Source organism: Vigna umbellata, chromosome 1 (genome assembly GCF_029865625.1).
Source record: "Vigna umbellata cultivar VRB3 chromosome 1, Vumbellata_1.0, whole genome shotgun sequence".
Classification (NCBI taxonomy): Eukaryota; Viridiplantae; Streptophyta; class Magnoliopsida; order Fabales; family Fabaceae; genus Vigna; species Vigna umbellata.
Window position 1 is genome coordinate 55,730,496 of NC_142165.1, and position 12,141 is coordinate 55,742,636.

The 12,141-nt window shown below is 31.2% G+C and overlaps 1 protein-coding gene across 1 annotated transcript; it reads right to left on the reverse strand.

Annotated features, from left to right (window-relative positions):
• Positions 1-11,308: 11,308 nt before the first annotated feature.
• On the reverse strand, positions 11,309-12,141 carry LOC124847424 (pathogenesis-related protein 2-like). The gene is made up of 2 exons (XM_047324915.2): positions 11,870-12,141; positions 11,309-11,791 (listed from the first exon to the last, which is right to left on the reverse strand). Exons 1-2 carry the CDS (start codon positions 12,048-12,050, stop codon positions 11,505-11,507), a joined length of 468 nt encoding a protein of 155 aa, XP_047180871.1. The 5' UTR covers positions 12,051-12,141; the 3' UTR covers positions 11,309-11,504.

Consider the following 12,141-nt stretch of genomic DNA (forward strand, 5'->3'; position numbering starts at 1 on the left):
ACTTTGAATTTCTATACTTTGTGTTAACACCTAATTTCGTCTAAATAAATTAATAGAAAAACTAATAAAAAAATAAAAGAAAGTAAAGAAAAAAGAAAATAAATTTCCTTAAATTATATGTAATTTTCAAACTTAATTTAGCCACAACAAGAGTTTTATGCATATCTTCACCCCTTTTTGCTTTTCATACCCTTCACTAGAAAATATTTTTGAAATATTGATTTTTATATAAAGGTATACTTTTAATATGGTAATAATTTGAATCAATTATGTCAATAATTATAAGCAATATTTATGATGATAATTAGAAATAATATCTTGGTATTATACTATAATTTGCTACGTTAGTTTCTTTTTAGAAGAGAAAGATATGATCCTAAAATTGACAAAGTTTTTGACCATAATTATAATCAATGTCTTAGATATTATCTTATTTACCTCTTTTTTTTGTGAAATATATTGCAACTAAGACCATCCCTTCCCCTATTTTCTTCATTCTTAATTAATTCACAATTAAAGCAAGATTATCATAATATTACAATCTGTGTATATAAACAGGCATCCTATAAAAGAAAAGGGAGACAAAAAAAATACGGAGAGTCACCCAAAAAGTATAAAAGAGAATAAGTCCTCGTATCAAAGGATTCTATCAACAACTATTACTAAGGAAGAAATAGTTGGAATACTCAAAGCTGCAAAGTTATGTCACCTCTACTTTTTTTTCTTTTGATTTGGGTATTATATTACATTGTACGCATGTTTTTTTTACACTTAACTTTCACATGGTTTGTAAAGGCATTATTTTTACTATTCACAAATATCTTGTTTTAAATCATAAGAAAAGGTTTTCCCTCATTTTTTTTGATATTGTTTTGATCCATCGCATCACGTGATATCTATTTTCAAATTTCCTTTAAAAAAATTAAATAAACAATTCTAAAAAATAAAAAATATTTTTCTTATTTTAAAAAATAATAAATCATAAAATAAAAGATAAAAATGCTTTCACATTTATAAATGTACGAGCACTTGTATGATGGTTTGCATAGTCCTAATTCTTAATTATTTTTCCAAATAAATAAATTTTGTTTTAAAAGAGGTATAAGTACTTGTATAACTGTTGTTTCTTTTTTTTTTCCCCATTTCTAAAATACAAAAAAATTATACAATATTCAAAACCAAAATATCAACATTGCTAAACAAGTTTTTTTTAAAAGAATTATCTAACCCTGATTTCTCATTTTGGATGAGAATGGGAGCAAGGTCATTTTTTGTCGGGTCTACAAAAACAAAAAAATATTTTTGTTTCTTTATAGTATTATTTATGAAAAAATTGAATATTTAGGAAAACCACATCAACTTTGTACAAATTATTTTAAGGTATTACTTTTGAGCAAACATGGTAGGCGCTAATGTCTTCCATGCATGCAACTGATTTCCGAATCTAAAATTTAATTTTCGTAGACCATGTCTTATTTTATGATTTTTTATATTTTTTTTATAATAAATTATGATTGCGACTCCCAAAATCATTTTTTAAACTTGTTTATTTTCAGTTCGTTATTCTGTCTTGCAGCATTGTTAGATTCAAATTCTATTTTAAAGATACTTTTTATGATGTTTTATCCAAAAGTTAAACAACTTGAAATGAATTATTAAGAATATTTATGGTAACCCATCCTCAAATATCAACATAAGATGAAATGTGTGTTTGATAAGAAACTACATCTGCCAACAAAAGAAAATAAGTTTAACTTATGCAACTGATATTAAAAGAGCATTACATAAAACTTGGAAAACATTTCTAGAAAAATAAATCTATTCTCGTCTACGCTTGAAAACTTCATTTATAAAACAACGTAAATAAATAATATGTAAAACAACGTAAATAAATAATATGTATGAAAACAATGAAAATCTATTTCACATGAGTGATCAATTATCACCGACTAACATGTTTATAAAAAATAAACAAGAGTTAGCTAAAAATATAGATTTCTTTTTCACTGATAACAACTGAATCCGATTTGTTAAGCATTAAAATGTTTAAACACATTAAAGCATACAATTTTTTTTACTGATAACTTACAAGGCATCAAGTTCGAGTGCCTGACCTTTTCTGTTTCAATGATATCATCAATGTTAATCAATTACTTATCTACTTCTATAAAATGATATAAAGAGTAGGATTATTTAACAATAACATACGAAACTTAGAATTCAATGCAAAACAATAATAAACTAAAGGAAAACAATAGCCACAAAGAAAATTTAGAAACCCAAAGGCCGACATTTAATTTTAAAAAACAAAAAGTGAAACCAACCTAAGTATATAAATTTCTTTACTGTTCACAAATGCACAGCTGGACCAGTAATCCTTGGTGCCAAAAAGGTTGAAAAACATCCCCTGTAGCACACATTTTAATCCGGAACATTAAACTGGAGATATGATTATCCTGATACATATAAATTATAGTGATAATTAATATTGCATCATATTAATATTAATCTTGTACCTTCAGATTGAAATAAAACACCTAGATCATGATAGAATTTATTGCATTTCCAAAATAGACTAGATACCCTGGTGGAAGATATGTGCTGGAAACTGAAACCCGTAAATGTGGAATCAGTTGAGATCAATATACTTTGGAGAAATTAATTTCTTCTCTTTTCAAAAGGTAGTGAACTCTCTATGCTTCTCCTCATTAGAGATCCAACCACTTAGGTTGTTACCACATACCATGGGTTGGGTGGAGGACGAAGGACGTGAACTTCTTCTTGTTTGAAGCTTTCTTCTAGCACAATCAGCTATTGCAGTAGGATCAAGGAAAAGGTATGGGTGGAGTGAAAAGATGCATAAGCACAAAATAGAGCAAAAATGCACACAAATGGACTAGAATGCATACAAAGCAGTATACTAATTAATTATAGACCCCTGTTTATACTAACTAGAACCTAAAAGCTTGATAAATGTAGAATATAATCGTTTATGACAGTAGCAACAGCTACATTTTGAGTTTCCAACGTTCAAAAATTCGTGGATAATCGATTATTGCTTCAGATAATTTATTATCGTTTCAAAACTTGAAGCCCAAAACTTATGATAATCGATTATGGTTTCTCATAATTGATTATTCCAAAACATAGACATTTTCTAATGGGAAGAATAATCAATTATCAATAGGGGATAATCGATTATCAGTAGGGGATAATAGATTATTGCACAAAGATTTTCGAAAACCATGAAAATGCAACAAACAATACCTTCAAGAGATTTCTAAGATCCCTAAATTCCTTCTGAGCTCATAAAGTCTAACATTAGGAAATGTTTTGGTAAAAATGTCTGCTAATTAGTGTTCAGTATTTTACCTTAGAGTCTCCCTTTTGGACATAGTCTTTAAGAAAGTGGTGTTTAATATTTTTATGTTTGGTTCTAGAGTGCAGCATTATGGGATTTCTAGTAAGTTTAATGACACTGGTATTATAACACTTAAGAAGAATATGGTCAATGTATATATCAAAGTCCACAAAATCTATGCACAAACAGTTACTTGCTAGAATATACTCAGTCTCAGTGGTGGAAAGGGCTACACATGATTGTTTCTTAGAATGCAAGGAAACTAAGAGGTGACATGTACCACTAGTGATCTTTCTATCTATCTTACAATCTCCATAACCAGCATTAGAAAACCCTACAAGACTAGGTTCAGCCAAAAACCCAAGGACACAGTTCCGTTAAGGTACTTAAGAATACGTTTAACTATGGTGATAAGAGATTACGTAGGACTAGACTAGTACCTAGAACATACACAAACACTTTGCACGTATCTGGCGTACTAGTATATTAAGACATAATAAAGACCATATCGTGCATCTATACAGAGTTTGGTTTACGATCATATCTTATTCATCCTTGTCAAGATAACATGATGTTGTCATAGGAGTTTCTGTCTCCTTAGCTTTGTCCATTTCGAACTTCTTTAGGATTTCTTTACGATATTTAGTTTGAGAAAGAAACGTACATTCTTTCGTTTGTTTGATTTTCAAACCAAGGAAGAATGTCAACTCTCTCATAGTCTTAGTGATAACGGTTGAATTTACCCTTATTTGATACTTAATTTTGATACTAAAAACAACCTTTTTGACTTAGAAACTAGCTTCAAATCATAATTTTGTGTAAATAAGAGAGTTGAATGTGAATTTAATGATATTATGCTAGATTTCCTTGTTTTCAACAGGAATTGAGATGATTTGGAAGAAGAGTTGAAGTAGTAAGGAGTTCGAACTCAGGAAGAGCTGGAAAAGCATCAGAAAGGAGGAACGCAGCAACGCTGAGCGTCATTTTAGGGGCCCTCAGCGCCAGATTACATTGTTTCACACTTGGCTGCCCTTTTTCTAGAGCCCTCAGCGCAGGAAGTCCTTGTCTCACGCTTGGGCGCCTTTTTTGGGGTGTTGAGCGCCACTTCCTCGAGTCGCACCATGCCTGCTTGCCTTCTGAGTTGACCCTGAGCGTCACATGAGTCGGCACACCGCCTAGGCACTCTAAGTGGGGTGCTGAGCGCCAGTTTCGTGGGCTTTGATCTGTTTTATATTATTTTTATGTTCTATTTAAGGACTTGAACGTCCTAGGGATTGTATTTTTGGACGGAATAGGCACAGAAACACACTTTTTGATCCCTCAGAGGCAGATTTGGATGCGGAAGCTCCTATCTTCAACTTCTAGGGTTTTATCTTTCATTCTTTTTCCATTATTCATCTAGTTTCACCATGTCAATGGTGAACTAAACTTTATTTGTTGTTGGGGAAGGATGTAAAGCTTTGTAAACTCTCATGTATTGAATTGATTCTTTATTATATATGCTTTTGTCATTAATTGTTAGGGTAATTCTTCTTTGCTCATTGTTTGCTTTGTTTAACTCATTCATTAGCATGATGTATGATTTGCATGAGTACCGAAAGGTATCTTACAATTCAGGTTCTAGAGAATTATTCCTAAAAGCAGTATTGCTCAGGAATGGGGTATGAGTTATGGTTATCTTAAGCTTTTGTTCGTAAGAATTAATTATTAGGGATGACGAAAGATGTTATGATCTATAATTAAGGATAGGATTTCTTCACCGAGGAATCGGGTTTTAAGTATTTTAGATAGTGACATTGACATTAATGAACAAGTAGAATTCGTATATACATGAGAGCAAACTAGGTGAAATCTAACCCCAACAACATATTTATCCCATAATATCAAATTCGTTCATCTTTGCACTTTTGTCCAATTGATCAAGTTGCATGCATATTTACTTTTATGTATTTTCATTTTACACTAAAAGAGTTTGTTTTCAAGTCTTATTTAATCAAGAAATCACATAACTGTTTAGGCCGTGAGTCCTTTGAGAAACAATACTTGATCTTGCCATGTTTATTACTTATACGATTCGGTACACTTGCCGGAGTCGTAACACTTAGCAAGATCCTCGCAAGGAGATTTGTTAGTTGATCCAAATATAATATCATCAACATATACCTAGGTAAGCAAAATATGTTTTCTCTCTTTTAATGAATAAGGTGGAATCAACTTTACCTCGATTAAATCTATTTTCTAACAGAAAAATGCAAAGTCTTTCATACAAAAATCTAGGTGTTTGTTTTAGTCCATAAAGAGCTTTCTTTAATTTAAAGATGTGATGTAGTTAAAATCTCATAATAGATGCATAAGCAAGAATTAGGTGCATTGCCTCTAACCTGGCAATAGGAGCATATGTTTCATCATAATCAATACCTTCTTCCTGTCTATAGTCATGTGCAACCAGCCTAGCTTTGTTCTTGGTTATGTTTCTATCTTCATCCAGTTTGTTTCTAAACATCCAGTTTGTTTCTAAATATCCAGTTTGTTTCTAAACACCCATTATGTTCCTATCACTTGATGAGTGTCTTTTGTAGGGATTTTAATTACCAAACTTGATTCCTTTCAAACTGGTTGAGTTCTTCTTGCATTGTTATACACCATTGATCGTCTTGAAGAGCTTCATTCACATTCTTAGGTTCAAACTATGAAACAAAAGCCACAATCATGCAAGAGTTTGCTAAGTTTCTTCAAGTACTTACCCCTTTTGATACATCTACAATAACATTATCTAGTGATAATCCTCGGGGTTGTTGCCATGTCTTTGCTAAATCTTCAGGTTGAGGATCATTTGTCTTTTTGTCTACTGTCTTTTGCAAGTCTTCTTCTTCACTTGCATCTGAATTTTTTGAGTGAAGAGAGTTTTCCTCAATGTCCACAATTTCATCAAAGACAACATGCATAGATTCTTCTATTTCAAATGTTTTGCAATTAAAAACTCTATAAGCTTTGCTTGTAAGAGAATATCTTAGAAATATAGCTTCATTGGACTTAAAATCAAATCATCCCAAATTTTGCTTTCCATTATTCAAAACAAAACATTTATATCCAAATATTTTTGAATGAGAAACATTAGGCTTTCTTCCTTTAAACAATTAATAAGGAGTACATTTTAAAATAGGTTGATAGCCCTTTGGCAATGTACCAAAATAGTCTCAACTAATAATGTGAATAAGTAAAAGTATTGTCTCCCAAGAGAATTTGAGTCTCGGGTTTGTTTATCAAGATCAATTTAGTGATGATAGCAGATGATTTCATGATTGGAAATTTGCATCAAAATAAAGGACCTAAAAATTAAAGATTGTAAATTTAAATGAAAATGTCACTGGAATTGGGTTCATGACTAACATTACAGTAACATCCTGAACAACATATTTTATATTCACATCAACATATCTATTAAATCATAAATTTCTTAATTCATTTAACAGATACTTTGCATTAAAATCTAACGTTAAGAATGACCATAAGATCGGAAACTAGTCCTAGCATCATTACTTTTGGTTGCTTTTCTTATGTTTATGTTCAAGAATATTTTCCAGTACAAAAAAACTTTTAAATCAAATTATACTTCCGTATAATCATAAGCAAGTCAAGAAAAGCACATGAACATAAACATATATTGCACAGAAAAATTACATTAATGAAGAGTCATTACAACCAATTCCAATGAACAGTAAAACTAGTCACTTTTAGTCATCTAGAACATACTCTTTTAAGCAATCCCTTGCAGAAAATTATGTCTGGAAGCCTTGGAGTTGTCTCTTGATGTTTCTCCAATATTTTTCGTGTTGTGTTCTGTTAGAAGATGTCTTCTTTCTTTTTATCTTGACTTTAAAAACCAACTTCATTTATTAAATTCGATCAGTGCACTATGCATGCGATGAGCGAAAATCTCAAATGCACACCTCCAACTGCCTCAATTCAAGCGCATAGTTTTGGTGCGTTGTGTGAGAAGTCTTCTTTCGACAGAGCGACTGATGGTGTGCGCTTAGCGAAACAAGGTTTTCAACACTCCCAAAAATGTAGAATTTCCTATACAATTATTTACACAACTTTCTACTTCCTATTACAAGTTTTCAATCAGGAAACACATGAATAATTACAACTTTAAGCTCATTTATAAGTATGAAAACAAGTATTTTTCACACTTATCATAAGTCCAATAAGCATTCTATTTAAAACATAACATGCAGTACTCACAGCATCAACCCAAAAATGTTTTAGAATTTTTTATTCATTTAATAAAGTTCTAGCAAGTTCTTCTAGAGATCTATTCTTTCTTTCTACTACTCCATTTTGTTATAGAGTTCTAGGCACAGAAAAGTTATGAGAAATTTCATTTTCTTCACAAAAATTTTTAAAAGATTCATTTTGAAATTCTCCTCCATGATCACTTAGAATAAATTTTTTTTTTAACTCTTTTTCATTTTGAAATACTTTGAAATTTTCACTTTTTATAGTAATAAAGAATGTCCATGTATATCTTGAATAATAATCTACTATAACTAAAGCATAATAATTTTCCTCAAAACCTTTTATCCTTGAAGGACCAACTAAATCCATGTGCAAGAGTTCTAAGGTTTTTCGTAGAAACAATATTTTTTGAACGAAAGCTGATTTAAACTTTTTACCCTTTTGACATGGAACACATAATTAGTCCTTTACAAATTTTAGTTTTGGTAGATCAATTACTAAATCTTTAGATATAAGCTTATTCAATTGTTGCATATGAATATGAGCCACTCTTTTATGCCACAACCATGGATTTTCTTCTTTTACTACTAAACAAAATGAAATATTTTTATTAGATGCATTTTCTAAATCAATTAAATAAATATTTATATCTCTAATACCTTTCAAAGCAACTTTGGAAGAATCTTTTTCATGGACAATGCAATAATTTTGTTCAAAGGTTAACTTGAGACCTTTATCACATAGTTGGCTTATAATTGTGCTTTAATCCTTCTACAAACCGTACATCCTTTATCATCAAGGTGTTTTCACTTCCAATATCTCCTATACCAAGGATCTTTCCCTTGTTATTATCACCATATGTAACATAACATTGTTCCTTCTTCCGGAAGATTGTAAATTTCTCTTTATCTCTTATCATGTGTCTTGAACAAACCATTATCAAGATATCATTTGAACTTCCTGGATTTTGAACTAATCTGCAAAATAAAAAGAACAAGTTATTTTAGTACACAACAACTTTGTATGGGCATTTGGGTTAGATAGAAAAATATTTTGAATTATTTTATAACCCAAGTAAATCTTTCGTAAAGGAACATCATAATGTTTTATTTTACATTTATTTAAGGTATAACCCTTTTTCATGCAATAGAAACAAGTAAAAATAGTTGGGTTCCTATAAGTAGTTCCTTCTTCTACCCAAGCTCTACAGGTTCTTTCTTTTTTATTTTTATAATTATAACAAGGAACATACTTATTTTTTACAACCATTTTGTTTATGCAAGAAAATACATTTATCACTACTAGTATATTTTCTTTTTTCATAATATAAAGTTTTATTTTTTAAATTCTTATTTTTTCAAGAATATTTTCAAATTTTAGATTTAATTCTTTAAAATCCTTTTTCAATTTCTTGTGAGCAATATCTAATTTTCCAGGTTCAAATAGTAATTCTTTGTAAGTATCAAGCAATTCATTATCACTATAATTAGAATCTTCATAATTGCTAGAGGAACTTACTTGACTTTTAGATATATTGTCGTGTGCAATTAAACAAATATTAGGTTGCTCATTAGAATCACTTGAACTTGATGTTGATTCATTATCATTATCCCAAGAAATGTAGGCTTTCTCTTCCTTGAAGAACTTCTTTGTATTTCTTTCTTCACCTTTCTTTTAATTTGGGCAATCATATTTCATATGTCCTTTTACTCTGCAACTATAGCAACGGTAATTTGAGGAGGATTCTTGATTTTCCTTCCTTCCGCTTTTGAATCTTCTCTTTTGTTTGGACTTCTCTGTTGATAGAGGCACCCTCAGCAAAAGTTTGATGTTGTCCCATCACTTGAATTACTATCAAAGCAAAGCTCTGATACCAATTATCATAGCGGTGTAGCAGAATGATTAGCGTAAACAACAAACCAAGAGGGGGGTGAATTAGTTTCTTATCGCAAATGTGTGTTGTTAATAATTTTCTCTTTATTTTAAAATCCTTAGCGAATAATAAAAAACAATAATAAGAGTAAGAAAGAGAGAAAATTGCACAGATAATTTTATACTGGTTCAAATTACAAGGATCCTACATCCAGTTGCTAATCCTAAAAGAAGATTAATGTTCCACTATCAAAAAACTAATAAACTAGTACAATCACACAGAAAAACAAGTTTATGGTATAGAAACACCTCTCTTATTACCAACGGCTAGTCGTGATAATCGATTATGGTAAGTCATAATCGATTATGGATATGGATAATCAATTATCATGGATTAGTAATCGATTATTTCAGAGACAAAATGAGTTTTTAGCAATCTTTGAAAACCTCTGTGTGATAATTGGTTCTCTTAAGTTGCTAATCAATTATCTTAAGTAGCTAATTGATTTTGTAGAGCTTTTTTACTCCAAAATAAATTTCAAAGCAAACAATATATATGGACTCAAACAACGTATATATAGAGACCTATACATAACTACTTATTACAAAAGCTTTAATACATAAAACAAGTCTTCATGAATGTCTTCTTGTAACTTGAGCAATTAGAGACTTGATTTGGACATAGTTAAAACTTCTATCTTCATGATTTTGCTAACACAATCCATCCACTATAACGAGTAACATGATGAAGAAACTGTAAATAAGATAACATTTTTTATACAAGTTGTAATTATAATAGATATAAAAAATGGATGCGGTGGTCCTTTTGTAATAAATTAAAAAGAAAATTATACTGGTTCTAATTATAGCATGTGACATTTTTGTATTAAAAAAGAAAATTTTCTATCATAAATTAATTATAACCCATATATAAGTAGATGTTTTTGTAATAAAGATAAAAATTTTGTATATTGATTTTAGTCACAACATAAAAAGTAATTTATTTATTTATTTTTATTTATAAACACAGAGGTTCTCAAAACATTTGTTCTCGTTTATGATATCTTGTTGAACGCATCCTCTCTCAATCACTCCTTCTCGCCGGCATTGCTACAGCTTGGTGGGGCATCTCTGGGATTTCGAACGTCTCAGAGCCGGTGAAGTCATCTTCTTCTTTACAAGTGACAGTAGCATTCAACCATTTCAGGCAGGGTTTGATCAAGAGAATGCCCTAATGCAAATGGGGTTTCTTCCTTGTGTTCAACAACGATTACACTCACTGGATGATGTACGCAATTAGTGGTGCATGCTGAGCCAACGATTCTGAGTCAAGGAAACTTCTTCATTACACCAAACATCGATGCTGCGAAGGAAGTGACGCACACGGACTATGCAGTATTTCTTTAGAGCAATTTATCAGAGGATGTCTTTCACAATGTTTCACTCATCACCAAATTTTATTTTTATAATAATAAAATCACAGTTTACAAACACACATGAACTTTGGTTTACATTTACAAATTCAACTAAGCGTTGGACGTGAATGAAGAATGTAAATATGTAAAATACTTTCTATACTACTGGTTGTAGACTTAACTAGTATAGAAAGTGAAAAAGTTTTATATATTGTATTTATACTAGTCTGAAACTAGTATAAAAAATCTTTTTTAACTTGTATAAAATGTCTTTCTTGCATTAGAAAGAAGTTTTGTTCAAAACGAAACTTCTCATCCATTGCATTGCTGCCAAGGCATAATTTAGTTAAATTTGTATTTTCATCGACAAAGCAGTCAGATGCATTTCTGCTCATCCAATCGTTCTTTAGGAGAAACGAGAAGTTCAAACGTATATGCATTCGTATAATTTATGGATGAAGAGAGATATACAAAGACATCAGCTCTCACTGTCAGAGGCCAAACCAAATAAGAAAAACACTGTTACATTATAAACCAACTTAACTTAAAGCATACACTCCACACAATAAAACTCACTAAGCAATATCATAAGGTCCTTGCTCATAACTTAGATGAATTCAAGCATTGGCCAAAAGGTAAGCCTCAATGACCTTGAAAAGAGCATCGCTCTTGGCTTTACCAGCTTTGAGCTCATCTTCATTGGGAGGAGCATCTCCTTTGCTGTGATAGTTTATCCTCAGATTTACGACAGAGCCTCCGTTGGGGCCATCACTGAGTATGGTGTCGATGGTGATCTTCTCTGCAGTGTCTGGCAAGGCAGCACCTCCAACTATGCTGTAGCTGTATCCCAACTTAGCCTCGTCTATTCCTTCTATTTTGTGCAACACAAACTTTGTCTCTCCATCTGCTCATTCGTATACCAGATTCACATTAATCACTTAATTTTATAACAGAAAATGTAAAGAAAATGAAGAGAGAGTACCCTCAAGGAAAGAGATCTTCTTGATGGTTCCGGGGCCACCGTTGCCCTCAACGATTTCAACACTCTTGAACGAATCAACAGCCTTTGGGACGATGTTGTCGGCGTCTTTTACAAGAGCCTTGTAAAGGGTAGCAGGAGCCACGGGAGAAGTGGTTTCGTCCTCGAATGTGAAAACAGCCATGGATTCTAAATGAGATAACAAAACGAAAGAGAATATAAAATAGGAGAATAGAAGGAGATGTTTGTTGTTGTGTTGTGTGTGGTTCTTAGGG